Source organism: Erinaceus europaeus, chromosome 16 (assembly GCF_950295315.1).
Source record: "Erinaceus europaeus chromosome 16, mEriEur2.1, whole genome shotgun sequence".
Taxonomy (NCBI): domain Eukaryota; kingdom Metazoa; phylum Chordata; class Mammalia; order Eulipotyphla; family Erinaceidae; genus Erinaceus; species Erinaceus europaeus.
Window position 1 is genome coordinate 68,979,479 of NC_080177.1, and position 14,970 is coordinate 68,994,448.

General features: G+C 57.3%; 1 protein-coding gene across 1 annotated transcript in view; it reads left to right on the forward strand.

Annotated features, from left to right (window-relative positions):
* The window catches only part of ZFHX2 (zinc finger homeobox 2), a 37,417-nt gene extending 24,207 nt beyond the window's left edge, over nucleotides 1–13,210 (forward strand). Inside the window, exons 5-10 of the mRNA XM_007536522.3 lie at nucleotides 2,813–2,887; nucleotides 3,810–3,868; nucleotides 5,334–5,534; nucleotides 5,894–6,020; nucleotides 6,182–9,664; nucleotides 9,862–13,210. Of these exons, the coding sequence (XP_007536584.1) occupies nucleotides 2,813–2,887; nucleotides 3,810–3,868; nucleotides 5,334–5,534; nucleotides 5,894–6,020; nucleotides 6,182–9,664; nucleotides 9,862–10,835 (4,919 nt within the window). The 3' untranslated portion in view covers nucleotides 10,836–13,210. The remainder of the gene's footprint in view (nucleotides 1–2,812; nucleotides 2,888–3,809; nucleotides 3,869–5,333; nucleotides 5,535–5,893; nucleotides 6,021–6,181; nucleotides 9,665–9,861) is intronic.
* Nucleotides 13,211–14,970: the final 1,760 nt, after the last annotated feature.

Consider the following 14,970-nt stretch of genomic DNA (forward strand, 5'->3'; position numbering starts at 1 on the left):
AGAGGTGGTGCAGTGGATAAAATGGTGGACTTGCAAGCATGAGGTCCCAAGTTCAATCACTGGCATCCCGTACTAGTGATGTTTAGTCCCCCCCACTCACTAGTGAGCAAATATTTTTTTTAAAAAGGGGGGGGTGTTGCTGGACAGGGGAGCACCTAGTAGAGTATATGTGTGACCATATGCAAGCCCTCAGTTCCCCCCTGCAGGGTCCATCTTTCTATCTTTTTATATATTTTTTATATTTATTCATTATTTTCCCTTTTGTTGCCCTTGTTGGTGTTTTTAAAATTTTTTTATTTATTTAAAAAACCCTTGTTGTTTTTTTATTGTTGTAGTTATTGATGTCATTGTTGTTGGATAGGACAGAAAGAAATGGAGAGAGGAGGGGAGACAGAGAGGGGGAGAGAAAGACAGACACCTGCAGACCTGCTTCACCGCCTGTGAAGCGACCCCCCTGCAGGTGGGGAGCCGGGGACTCGAACTGGGATCTTTATGCCAGTCCTTGAGGTTTGTGCTACATGCGCTTAACCCACTGTGCTACCGCCCAACTTCCAGGTCCGTCTTTCTATCCGTCTCTATTTCTCTCTGCATCTTTTTTTTTCTAAGTCTGCAACCACTCCTTTTTTTAAAAAAAGAAAAAAAATGTATATTTATTTGGGATAGAAGCAAAGAAATTGAGAGGGAAGGAGGGAGATAGGGAGGGAGAGATGCCTGTAGCACTGCTTCACAGCTCATCTTCCCCCCTGCAGGTTGGGAGCAGGGGGCTTGAACCCAGGTCCTAATATGTGTGTTCAACTAGCTGCACCACCACCTGCCCTCCCCCCTCTGTATAAAAACAAAAACAAAACCACCAAGATCAGTGGAGGCTGTGTAGACACCGCACCCCAGTAATAACCCTGGTGGTGAAAACAAAAAACTAGGGGTCCCCTCTGTACAGGCTGCATTTGCTGGAAGGTGGTGGGCATGTGACCTAGAAGCAGCAGGGGTGGGAAGCCTTTGACAGCTCCCCACCCTCCTAGTCTCCTAGGGGGTCTTCTGTGGGAAGGCTGGCCTTAGCCCCCCACCCCCCTGGCAACCACAATTGGACCAGCCTGCCAGGTGCCACCGGCTCAGCGGATGCAGGAGAAGAGCCTGGAAGGGGTGGTCAGAGGTGGGCATGGGTGTCTGGGCTCTGCAGAGGCCTGCAGTGGGTGAGGTTGAGGGCAAGGGTGAGGGCAGGGCACCAGGAACCAGGAACCGGCAGCATTGACTGGTGCTAATTGAATTGCCAATATGCTGGCTGGAGTTAAGTGCCAGAGGGGCCCGGATCAATAGCTAACGATCCTGGCGCAGGGCTGAATGGAGTTAAGGAACTTTAACACTTTAATTAGGCCGCCACTGAAAATAAATTCCTACACATCTGTCAATTCTTCCTTGAGTGGTAATCTCCTCTCCCGGCCTGGCCCCCAGCCTCCAGCTCAGGGGAGCTGCTTCACCCTCAGTTCTGCTGCAGTATCCACCCCACCCCTGGCGTTTCTGGGGCTCCCTGATTCCTCGGTCCTGCAAACTGGGGTTGAGTCTGGTCCTGTTTCTGTCACTTACTACTTGTTTCCTCAGAACCTGGGACTCTGTGCATGTGCAAAGCATGGGGCTGCCGCCTTGGCACAATTCTTACTTTCAATTTTGAAAGAGAAAGGCCAGAGCATTGTTCCACATCTGGAGAGCTCGAGCTACTGGTATCCTTGGCTCCCATGTAGTGTTGGGGCTCAAACCTGGGGCCTCACACATGGAAGGCATGTCCTTGAGCCACTCAGCCACCTCCTGGGTCTCTTGTTCCCTCATTTATTTATTTTACAAAGTACTGCTCAGCTCTGTTTTTTTATATTTATTTTATTTTTATATATTTATTGATTTTTTTTCCATTTTGTTGCCTTGTTTTTTATTGTTGTCGTAGTTATTATTGTTGTTATTGATGTCGTCATCCTTGGATAGGACAGAGAGAAATGGAGAGAGGAGGGGAAGACAGAGAGGAGAAGAGAAAGATAAGAGAGCTGCAGACCTGCTTCACCGCCTGTGAAGCAACTCCCCTGCAGGTGGGGAGCCACGGGCTCGAACCCGGACCTTATGCCAGTCCTTGCGCTTTGCACCACATCTGCCTAACCCGCTGCACTACCAACTGACTCCCTCAGCTCTGTTTTTTGGTGGTTCTGGGGATTAAACCTGGGACCGCCTTGTCCCTGGAATGAAAGCCAGTTGTTTGAACTGTTGTACTCTCTCTCCAGTCCTTACTGGGTAGATTATTTAACATATCTTATTTGATGGGATAAAGAGAGATTGAGGAAGGAGGGAGAAATGGAGAGGGAGAGAAACAGAGAGACATTTGTAGCACTGCTTCACCCCTCATGAAGCTTCACCCTGCAGGTGAGGACTGGAGGCTTGAACCTGGTGACGTGTGTGCTCAACCAGGTGTGCCACCATCTGGCCCTCTAAAACCAAAAAAAAAAAAAAAAAAGACAGTTTTTAAGAAATTTATTTTGGGTGACCTGGGAGATAGCCCAGCTGAAGGTCATGGGAGCTTGTGTACCTGCAGCTCCTGGTTGGGTCCTCACATCACATGGCACTCTGGGAGGTAACCACAGGCATGTCCTGTATCTCCCCTCGGCCACTAGAGATGATCTTTTAGACCCTACCGGCCCCACTAGTTTCTCCCTCACGCTCTGTTTGTTTGCACTGGCTTTTTGTTCTGTCTGTGGATTCATCCGTTATTTCTAGTTCTGGCTGCCCATCCTGATGCCACACCCCTTTAAGCTGACCTCCTCCCCCTTCTATACAGGAAAGGTGCCTGTTACTACGGGAGCAGAGCTGCCCACCCCCGAGAAAGACACCCAGAACAAGACAGAACCACTGGGTGAGTTGCTCGTCTGCTCTGCCTTCCTCTATCCGCTGTGTCCGCCTCCGCCCACCCATCCTTACACGTTCCGAGATGCTCAAGGGACCCCTGCAGTAGCCCCCAGCCCACAGTGAGGCCTCTTGTGTGGAAGCCAAAGAGTTGGAAGAAAGGGCTCCCTGGAGGAAGGAGGGTCCACTCCTTAAAGGCTGTGTGCTTTTTAAAAAAATATTTATTTATTCCCTTTTGTTGCCCTTCTGGTTTTATTGCTGTAGTTATTATTGTTGTCATCATTGTTGCATAGGACAGAGAGAAATGGAGAGAGGAGGGGAAGACAGAGAGGAGGAGAGAAAGACAGACACCTGCAGACCTGCTTCACTGCCTGTGAAGCGACTCCCCTGCAGGTGTGGACCCGGGGGCTCAAACTGGGACCCTTACGCTGGTCCTTGCACTTTGCGCCACGTGCGCTTAACCCGCTGCGCTACCGCCTGAATCCCAAGGCTGTGTACTTCTGTGCAGCCAAACCTGCCTGTCTGCTCAGAGCCCCACCTCCTAATCTGAACCTTGCACCTCTCTCTTTTTAAATTTGAAAAATTTTTATTTTTATTTATTGGATAGAGACAGGCAGAAATTGAGAGGAAGGGGGAGGTAGAGAGGGATAGAAACAGAGACACCTGCAGCGCTGCTTCACTACTCTCAAAGCTTTCCCCCTGCAGGTGGGGACAGGGGCTTAAACCTGGGTCCCTGTGCACTGTAACATGTGCGTTCAACCGGGTGTACCACCACCCAGCCTCTCTCTCTCCCTTTCCCTGGAGCCTAAACCCCACCCTAGATGCTCAGATACACAGCAGGTCATCTTACAGAATGTAGGGGAGGGGCAGTGGCAGGGGAGTGGTCTGAGGGTAGGAGGTCAGACTGTCTTATTCTCTCCTTTCATCTTCAGCTTCGGAGGAGGCAGAGGACAAGACTGGTCTTCCAGGAGACAGTGCCGGCCAGACCACGGTCAGAACCCAGGAAAAGCTGAGTGGGTGGGGGTGAGGGTCCAAGCAGCTCTGTGAGATCTGCCCATAGTCTGAAGACTGTAATTCGCATTAGGGGAGTGCTAAGAGGCTTCAGACTCAAGGTCGACCTGGTTTTGGTCATGCCCACACATGACCTTTAAGAGGCTCCACCTTGGTTCCGTTACAGACGCTTGGTACAAGGCAGAGCTGTGCCTGCGGCAGGAACACAGAGGGAGGGAGACTGGCTGGGTGGGGGTGGAGGGCAGGGATCTGTGGGAAAGCGGAAGAGAGGGGTGAGTAGGAGCTGTCAGAAGTAGGTGAGAGGAGGTAGGAAAAAGAATTTAGAAACTAGAGAGGCAAAACCAAAGCTCCTGCGGCTGGCTACACAGTGTTTTATTCCTGCGGGGAACAGAAAGGCAAAAGGATGTGGATATTCGTGTTCATTTCCGACAGAAGGCCGTGAGCCTGGTCAGAATGCTTCTAGCACCTTCTTCCTGAAGGCAGAAGAAACTGGATAGCAAGCCCTGAGAATCTCACAGGCTTCTGCTTATCCCGTTCAGGACCCGGGAGTGTGGTTCAGTCCTATGGCCTAACACCAGACTCCAGTGGCAGCTGCCGTCACTGCAGTGTGCGCTGTTAGTCACTCCTGTGTTGTGTTGCAGCCAGAGCTTCTGTCCTTTGCTTCCCTTCCCCCTACCCTCCTGCCCCTCCTGCAGGCCTGCCCCAGTCTAGGTGCCTACAATGATCTTCCAGTGAGTGCCCTTTCCTTGATGGCTGTCCCTGTCCCCATCCTGGCCTACAGGCCCGGGCCAGTGCCTCTGTGGCAGGGAAGCAGAGCTGCAGATTAGAGGTCAGGTGACTAAGGCACAAGCCCACGTGTGGGCAGTAGTCCCGCCAGGCTCCCAGCCTTGCCCACTACTGCAGGAGTGGGTGGGAACGCACTCAGAGCCAGGCCTGTGTTTTCCCTAAGCCCCTGGGGGAGCTGTGGTGTTTGATTACATTAAGAAATGAAGGCTTAGGGGAGAGTGGGGGGAGTGGGGGCCCCTAAGCCTCTGAGGAAGAGTAGAGCCAGGGCTTCTAAACAGGCAGGTGGGGAAACCTATGTAGGAAACACCGGCTCCGGGAGGAGCCTTCGGGGACAGTGGGCAGGGCTGGGGGTGCTCCCAGACATGGGACGTGCTGGAGGAGGGAGCTACTCCTGGAACAGAAGCTGCAGCATGGGGCAGGCAAGAAGATACAGGGCCAGCCCGCCCTCTGGCACCAGAGACCAGGAAGGACAGGGAGGCAGGGAGGGAGGAGCCAGATTTCAGACTGAGACAGGCAGGGCCCCTCTGGTGTGTCTCACCTCATCAGCTGGGGGTGGGGTGAGGCGTGTTGTGTTCAGGAACCCAAAATCTGAGTGACTGTGACTGCCCCCCTTCCCCGTCCCCTGACACCCCTCCCACCTTGTGTGTGTGCGCCCCCAGGTATACTGCTGCCCGTACTGCACCTTCCTGAGCCCTGAGGCTGAGCAGGTGAAGTCGCATGCTCTCTCCCAGCATGCCGTGCAGCCCAAGTACAGGTGCCCGCTGTGCCAGGAGCAGCTGGTGGGCCGGCCTGCCCTGTGCTTCCACCTCAGCCACCTGCACAACGTGGTGCCCGAGTGTGTGGAGAAGCTGCTGCTGGTGGTGAGTGCTGGCCATCGAGGCCCTGTGAGGGGCCCTCCGTGTGGGTATCCAGGCATGACTGGGGGTGGGGGTGGCAGGGAAGCAGCGCTCAGCACCTTGGGAGGTGATTTGGCATTGGAGAGGATCTCACAGCTGCACTTGTCCAGCGGCCCATGTGTGCCCCAAGGGGGAGCTCTTCTTTGCCACCCATCTGGCCCTGAGGAAGTGTGCATGGGCTTCCTTCAGGACAAGCCTTCTGCTTGGTGGGAAGGCAGCGGGAGCTCAACTGGAGAGGAGGGTGAAGCCGCGGAGAGGCCGGGCATGAAGTGTGCCAGCCAGGGTTCAGTGGGCGGGTGGTCAGCAGGATTCCTTCTCTCCAGGCCACAACCATCGAGATGACTTTTACAACCAAAGTGCTGCCCAGGCCTAATCTGAGCCCTCAAGGGGATGGCCCGGAGCCCCCTGCTTCTGGGCCGGAGCCCACACCCAGCAGAGAGCAGACAGCAGGTAAGGAAGGGAGCGGCAGGCCACTCCAGGATGGCAGGAAAAGGGGTGGGTTCTGGAGAAGGTCTGGTGGCAGCTAAGACAAGCACCAGTTGCCTAGATAGAGGGGACAGGTCTGCTGTGGCGAAGTCGTCTTCTCACTGGACCCCCTTCTCTCCTATTAGAAGGCCCTCCCCTGGCCCCAGAAGCCAGTCCTGGCCCTCCTGTGGAGCCGCCCCCACCTTCGGCAGAGGCCCCAGACAAGCTCACGGGAAGCCCTGAGCAGCCCCCCTCCCCAGCCCCATCTCCAGTCCCTCAGCCTGATGCCCCAGGTGATGAAATGGCCCCTCCACCGGCCATGGCTGAGGAGGAAGAGGGGCCCGTGGGGGAGCCCCGCCCTGCAGAACCTGCTCCCTCCGACTCCCGCCACCCTCTGACTTATCGGAAGACCACCAACTTTGCCCTGGACAAATTTCTTGACCCAGCCCGGCCCTACAAGTGCACGGTGTGTAAGGAGTCCTTCACCCAGAAGAACATTCTCCTGGTCCACTACAACTCTGTCTCCCACCTGCACAAGATGAAGAAGGCCGCCATCGACCCCTCGGCCCCTGCCCGGGGAGAGGCTGGCACCACACCGGCTAGCACCTCCGCCACCGACAAACCCTTTAAGTGCACAGTCTGCCGAGTCTCCTACAACCAGAGCTCCACCCTGGAGATCCACATGCGCTCTGTGCTGCACCAGACCCGCTCTCGGGGGGCCAAGACTGACGCCAAGGTGGAGGGGCTGGAGCGAGGCCAAGAAGACCCCAAAGAAGGCGAGACAGAGGGGGAGGTGGGCTCTGAGAAGAAGGGCCCCGACAATGGTGGCTTCATATCAGGACTGCCCTTCCTGTCCCCTCCCCCACCTCCCCTGGACCTGCACCGCTTCCCGGCCCCCCTCTTCACCCCACCTGTCCTGCCCCCCATTCCTCTGGTGCCCGAGTCACTGCTTAAGCTCCAGCAGCAGCAGCTGCTCCTTCCCTTCTACCTTCATGACCTCAAGGTAGGGCCCAAGTTGGCACTGGCTGGGCCCGCACCCCTACTGTCCCTGCCGGCTGCCACCCCTCCTCCCCCACCCCCACCTCCGAAATCTGAGCTGCCTGAGCGGGAGTGGGAGCGGCCCCCAGTGGCAGAAGAGGGAACTGAGGCCGGGCCTGCCTCACCGCCCAGCGCGACACCCACCGAGGCAGCCCGCACAGCGGCGAAAGCCCTTCTGGAAAACTTTGGCTTCGAGCTGGTGATCCAGTACAACGAGGGGAAGCAGGCAGTGCCCCCTCCCCCGACGCCACCACCGCCAGAGGCTCCAGGGGGTGGGGACAAGCTGGCCTGTGGGGCCTGTGGGAAGCTCTTCTCCAACATGCTCATCCTCAAGACCCACGAGGAGCACGTGCACCGCCGCTTCCTGCCCTTCGAGGCCCTGAGCCGCTATGCCGCTCAGTTTAGAAAGAGCTATGACAGCTTATACCCACCCCCTGCAGAGCCCCCCAAACCGTGCGACAGCGCTCTGGATTCCCCGGCTCCCCAGCTGGGCCCACACTTCCTGGTCCCAGAGCCTGAGGCAGGGGGGGCCCGGCCCCCGGAGGAGAGAGGCCGGGCAGTTGGGAGCTGGCCCCCAGAGGAAGAAGATGGTTCCAGAGGGAATCATGCCCAGCTCATGCCAGCAGGCCGCCGCTTCTCCAGAACCAAGTTCACCGAGTTCCAAACACAGGCCCTACAGTCGTTCTTCGAGACCAGCGCCTACCCCAAGGACGGTGAGGTGGAGCGGCTGGCCAGCCTCTTGGGCCTGGCGAGCCGCGTGGTGGTCGTGTGGTTCCAGAATGCCCGCCAGAAGGCCCGCAAAAATGCCAATGAGGGCGAGCCGGTGCCAGCCGGAGGGGGAGCGGGGGGCACCACCGGCTGCAGGCGCTGCCATGCCACCTTCTCCTGTGTCTTCGAGTTGGTGCGGCACCTGAAGAAGTGCTATGAAGACCAGCCTCAGGAAGAGGAGGAAGAGGCAGAGCGAGGGGAGGAGGAGGAGGAGGAGGAGGTGGAGGAGGAAGAGGCGGAGGAGGGTCAGGGGCCGGAACCCCCAGCGGGATCAGAGGGCCCGTCTCTGGAACCTCCGGATAGGGACAAGCTGAGGAGCCAGGCGGAGGCTGCTAAGCCAGGCGACCAGGAGCCTGACGGGAGGGCGCCCCGGTCGCCGCCCGCCGCCCACACCTGCGAGCAGTGCTCCGCGTCCTTCCCCAGCCTGGACCTCCTCACCGGCCACCGGCGCCTCCACTTCGTGCCGCCCGCGCAGCCCGCGCCCCAGCTCCTCGACCTGCCCCTGCTGGTGTTTGGGGAGCGCGCCCCCCTAGCGGCCAGTGCTGCGGCCGCGCCCCCCGGGCCAGCCCTGAAAAGGAAGCTGGAGGAGGGCAGCCTGTCCCCCACCGGCAGCGAGGCGGGGGCGGGCGCGGAGGGCGAGCCGCCCCGAGACAAGCGGCTGCGCACCACCATCCTGCCCGAGCAGCTGGAGATCCTGTACCGCTGGTACATGCAGGACTCGAACCCCACGCGCAAGATGCTCGACTGCATCTCGGAGGAGGTGGGGCTCAAGAAGCGCGTGGTGCAGGTCTGGTTCCAGAACACCCGGGCCCGCGAGCGCAAGGGCCAGTTCCGGAGCGCCCCCGGGGGGGTGCCTAACCCCGCTACCGCCAAGCCCCCCGCAGCTTCCAGCCCGGCACCCTTCCCCAAGTTCAACCTCTTGCTGGGCAAGGTGGAAGAGGGGGCTGGGAGGGAGGCCTTGAAGAGGGACGCGCCGGCTTTTCCTTACCCCGCGGGCACTCCTGCCGCCACACCCCTGCCTTTTCTGCCCCCTGGGAAAGAGGCCAGCGCCCCCACTCTGGAGACACCCCTGCCTCTTGCCCCGCCCCCTCCCGCCAGCGAGGAAGAAGGCCCAGAAGTGGCCAAAGCATCCCCGGAGAGTGAGGCTTGCAGCCCCTCTGCAGGTGACCTGAGTGATTCCTCCGCCTCCAGCCTGGCTGAACCTGAGTCCCCCGGGGCTGGAGGGACAGGTGGGGGCCCAGGAGGTGGGGTTGGGGTTCCAGATGGAATGGGGCAGCGGCGCTACAGGACCCAGATGAGCAGCCTGCAGCTGAAGATCATGAAGGCCTGTTATGAAGCCTACCGCACCCCCACCATGCAGGAGTGTGAGGTGCTGGGCGAAGAGATTGGGCTGCCCAAGAGGGTCATCCAGGTCTGGTTCCAGAACGCCCGTGCCAAGGAGAAGAAGGCCAAGCTGCAGGGGGTGCCAGCAGGCGGGGCCGGGGGTGCCAGCGGTGAGGGCCCCCTGGGAGCCCAAAGAACCGACTGCCCCTACTGCGATGTCAAGTATGATTTCTACGTTTCCTGCCGAGGCCACCTCTTCTCGCGCCAGCACCTGGCCAAGCTCAAGGAGGCTGTCCGAGCCCAGCTCAAGAGTGAAAGCAAGTGCTATGACTTGGCCCCAGCCCCCGAGGTGCCCCCCGCTCCCAAGGCCCCACCTGCCACCTCATCTGCCTCTCTGCCCCTTGGGACTGCCCCGGCCCTGCCTCGCCTGGCCCCAGTTATCCTGTCCAGCCCAGCTCTGGCCCAGCCCCCACTGGGCAGCTTAGCTCCTTTCAGTTCAGGTGAGTGTGTATGTGTATATGTGGGGGGGGGGGCACTGAGGAGGCCCTGCCCTTCCCTTCCCCTCTCCATGCTCGAAGCTCCAGTCTCCCATGACCTCTCTCTGTTTCAGGCTCTTGGGAGGAAGGAGGTGGTAGGGATTGGGGGGGGAGTGTGGTTGGAGAGTGCTAACCCTTTATCTCTCCTCTCATCCTCCTAGGCCCTGCAGCCTCCTCAGGCCTCCTCGGCCTCGCCACTCCCGTCCTGCCTGCTACCACAGTGGTCCAGCCCACTGGCCCAGGCCGCCCCTTACCTCAGAGACCTGGGCCCGACCAAACCCACACCTCCACAGCAAGCAACATTGACCCTGTCCCTGGCCCCCCCGCCGAGCCCTCCGGAGACAAGGTCTCTGGTGAGCGAAAACCAGTCACATCCCCTGCCAACTCCTCTACTGATGCCCTCAAGAACCTCAAAGCATTGAAGGCCACTGTCCCTGCCCTGTTGGGGGGCCAGTTTCTACCCTTTCCACTGCCCCCTGCAGGGGGTGCCACACCACCAGCTGTCTTTGGCCCCCAGTTACAGGGAGCCTACTTCCAACAGCTCTATGGCATGAAGAAGGGTCTATTTCCCATGAACCCTGTGATACCTCAGACCCTCATCGGACTGCTCCCCAACGCCCTCCTCCAGCCACCACCCCAGCCCCCAGAGCCCACAGTGCCTCCCAAGCCTCCAGAACTGCCCGTTCCGGGGGAGGGGGATGCCGGGGAGGCCGAGGAGCTGCTGTCAGGCAGCAGCGGCATCTCCACAGTGGACGTGACCCACCGCTACCTGTGCCGCCAGTGCAAGATGGCATTTGATGGGGAGGCCCCAGCCACGGCCCACCAGAGGGCCTTTTGCTTCTTTGGGAGGGGCTCTGGGGGCTCCGTGCCCGCCCCCTTGCGGGTGCCCATCTGCACCTACCACTGCCTGGCATGTGAGGTGCTGCTGAGTGGGCGAGAAGCCCTGGCCTCCCACCTGCGCTCCTCCGCCCACAGGCGCAAGGCGGCGCCGCCCCCCGGGGGCCCACCCATCACCGTCACCCACGCCGCCACCGCCGCCTCGGCTGCTGTGGCTTTTGCCAAAGAGGAAGCAAGATTACCTCACACGGACTCCAACCCAAAAACTACTACTACCTCTACACTTCTAGCTTTATAAACAGATAAACCAAGATGGGGGCTGAGGGGGGTGCCCGAGGGGCTCCCTCGTCTACCCCAGGGGTGTTTGTGTAGAGCTCAGACCCTCCACCCCAACCCTTGGCTTTGCCCACCTCATGGGAATCTTTCAGTTCCCCCTCAGTGGGCTTTACACACCCCACCTCCAGCAGAGTCCTGCCTCCTCCCCACCCATGCAGACACACAGTACCCTCAAGTCCCCAGATGCGTCACCTGCCCATCTCCTGACACACCCCACCTTGCCATCCAGATTGCCCACCTGTGCCCACCAGCCCACTATACACAGAATGTCCCCTTGTCCCCACGCAATTCCCAGCCACCGGTTTCTATAAACAAACCCAGACAGTCCTGCGCTGATCCACTGAGAAAACACCAAAAGAAGAAAGGGGAAAAAAAAAATGAAGCAAGGAAGAATGAAAAAAGAAAACCCATGACGAAGAAGGGGAAAGGAAAAGAAACTGCCACCACCCTCCTTCTCCTCCCCACCCTTGTCCAGAGCGACACCTGCTCAGATACTTTCCAAATACCCAGCTTTCTCCCAACGCTGGAGCCTGGGATGGGCAGGGAGCCCAGAAAACTCAGAGCCAAACTGGAGGCTGGGGGGTGGGGGTGGGAGGCAGGCTCCTAGCTCTCTCTCTACACCTCTCCTCCCTAACCCCAGCCCTCTCCCTGGCTGACCAGGATAGTCCCTGCGGCCTGGACTCCAGGGAAAGCCGCCGCTGGAAGGCCCTCTGCCAACCCCCCACCCCACCCTGCATCCCGGGAACTGCAGTAACTTATTCTCAAAGGCTTTAAACACAGAGACCCTCTCAGCAGCCGTGGGCCCGCCCCTTGTCCCAGCCCTGCCATGTGGGGGCCCAACCCCCAGGGACAGTGCCGCCCACCAACGGCAAATCCAAAGTTCTTTAAAAAAAAAAAAAAACAACTGAAACACAACCAAAAAAATGAGCGAGAGAGTGAGTGAGTGCAGGTGCGTGCACACATGCATGGGAGAGGTGGAGAGACCAGAAGAGCGGACTAGAGAAAGACAAATGTGGAAAGTACCCCCAAAACAGAACGCTGAAAACTCTCCCATCAAAGAAAGTGGTTATTTCCTGTTTGTGTCACTTTTGCCCCCATTTTTAAGGGTTTCTTTGAATCTCCTTGTCTCTGGAAGATCCTTGCATGGGTGCCGTGAGTCAAAAGACAGGGCGGCACAGCCTGGCCCTGCCTGTCTGAGCAGTGGGAGCTGCTGGTGGCGGGGAGGAGACCCTGGAGAAGAGGGAGACACCGCAGTACGCCCTGAATCAAGGATCAGGACAAGGAACGTCTCCACGTTCCCAGCTGAGTGAGGTTGATGTTGCCAGAAATACTTGGGCAGCCAGCAAAGAGGTGGCTCAGCTGGGTTTCTGAACCCAGAGTACAATTCCCTCTCCAGCAGTTGCCCCCGATTCCTCTCACCTGGCCCTTCCACAGACCTCATCTCCTGCCCCCACTCCGCCCCCTCCCCTTCCCCCCCCCCCCCCACTGCTCTGGGTTGCCTTCGAGTTTCTCATCATTTCTGGGAGCTCCTTTACTCTTACAGATCCTTGCTCCGTTAGCGTTTTTCTGGTCCTCTTCTGTGACTGCTCCAGCCCAGCCCAACTGTTTGACCAGCTGCAAAGGGTATCCGCCCAAAAAGAGTCAAGGTCTCCTTGAGCCAGAGCTGATGACAGCTGTGGAGATGGTGGGCAAGGAGATAAGGGAAGCATAAAGTGGCACGAGGGTGACAGTAAGGGAGGACAGAGGAGGACCCCATGTTGAGGAGCAGAGGGTGGAGAAGCAGGTGCTTTACTCTTGCAGACAAAACCCCACCGGGCTGTCCCACCTTGTCCCATGTAGACCTCCCCTGTCCGAGTGGTCTCCTGCCAACTTACCCTCCTTTGGGCTTCTGTTACCATCATGCGCTTAGCACCTGTGTGCTCACACATACAGTCCAGTCAGCCCTGGGAATTAGGTTACCAGGTCTGCCCGTCACCCCACTCTTTGAAGAAGCCAGCACTGATGTGGTAGCTTCTGTGCAGAAAAGATGGGAGGGGAAGAGAGGATTCAGCTCAAACCCTAGTCCCCTCATGTTCTGTGAATCCTACTTCCAGCCCCCATAGTTTCCAAAATAATTTTTTAAAAATTTCTGGCAGATTGGGGGTGGGGTGGAATTAGCTATTCTGATGATGCCAAAAATGCCAGTCCCAAATGCAGGCAAATGAATGGAGAGAAACTGACTTGCTGTGGTTTCATTGCCAACCCCCCATGTCTCGTACACCCTCCCTCCCTCCCCATCCTTTTCTCTCTTCTGTTGAAATTCTGTGTATAAAACTATTTTCTTAGCCGCATGTATAAGAGGAAAGAAGCTTTTTCACTCTGTGCTTTCTGGGAATGTGACTTGCATATAAAAGTTGAAACAAAAGTAGGAGAAAAAGAGGGAACATTTTGGAGAAGGGCTGGACAAACGCCTAGCATGGCTGGTGACGCGCGGTGTCATAAATGGGAGGGACTCCCAGCCAGGGCTCGAGCACTTTCACCCTGTGACTGGAACCTGAGACCCCTCTCCTCTTGCTTGCCCTGCAGCAAGCACTGTTTCTCAAACCCAAATCTCAGCCTGAGACACCACACACACATTCAACAGGTTGGGACGTCAGTATTGACTCAGAAGTTGTTCTTACCTGGGATCCTGCATCTTGGGAGACAAAGTTCTGGCTGACTGACCCTGACTTTGGACAGTCTGCTTCTCTGGCATGCACCATTCCACGCTCCTGGTGGCTACAAGCGTCCCGCCCCCGTCCCTTTCTTAGGCCCAAAGTCCTCGGCAGCCACGTTCCACTTAAGAGACGAGGTAGGCAAACACGGAGGCAGCACCGCCCCACATGGATGCTAGAGGCGAAGGTAAAGTCACCTGGGTGAAGCCTCCTGGGTAGTAACAGGCCAGACTCAAGCACTTGCCACACCAGCACTTACCCCACAGTCACTCCACCCCCTCTAGTCAGCCTGGTCTCCCCAGGTTTGGGGGCCAGGCTGAGGGATTTCTGGCATCCATATGTCCAAATGCATCCGGAATCTGATTTACCTTACTTGCCACCTGGCTCAATACTGGGAGCAGGAGAGGGAGATGATCATGAGTGTCTACTCCAGACCAGAGCATGTGGGGACTGCTACAGGTGCTTGGTTCTGAACTGGGAACATACATCCAAGTCTGAGAGATCTGAAGAATTAGTGGCCACTTAAGTGGGGCAGAGTTGTGGGGGAGACAGCATAATAGTTAGGCAAAAGACAATCAATCAATCATGCCTGAGGCTCTGATGACCCAGGTTCAATCCCCAGCACCAGCATAAACCAGAGCTGAGCAGGGCTGGGGGGTGGTGGAAACAGTGGGGCAGAGGTTGGGCAGTGGTGCACCCAGTTAAGCACACGTAGTACTAAGTGCAAGGACCCAGGTTCAAGTCCCTGCTCCCCACTTGCAGGGTGGGGGGCACACTTCACAAGCTCTGAAACAGGTTTACAGGTGTCTCTTTTTTTTTGCCTCCAGGGTTATTGCTGGGGCTCGGTGTGGCTCTTTTTTCCATTTTATTGAATAGGACAGAGAGAAATTGAGAGGAGAGGGGGAAATAAAAAAGGAGAGAAAGATGCACACCTGCAGACCACTTTCACCACTCATGAGGTGTCTTCCCTGCAGGTGGGAAGCTGGGGGCTCAAACCTAGATCTTTGCACGGGTCTTTGTGCTTCATACTATGTGCTTAAATGAATACACCACCACCCGACCCCCTCCTTCTCTATCTCCCCTCCCCTCTCAATTTCTCTCTGTCCTATCAAATGAAAAGAAAGGGAAAAAATGGCCACTGGGAGCAGTGGATTTACAGTGTAGGCACCAAGCCCCAGCAATAACCCTGGAGGCAAAAAAACAAAAACAATGGGGCGGAGTTTGCATCAAGCCCACAAAAACAGCCCAGAACCCAATTCCCCCACTCTTTTCCTGAGCCCTCTAATCCCTAAAGTGCAAAAGCCCAGAGAAGAGTCAGTCGTTCCTGACACAGTATCACCCATCTGTCTGAATCCACTGCCTCCTATAACTACATCCAGGACCTACCAACCAGCTCAGTGACAA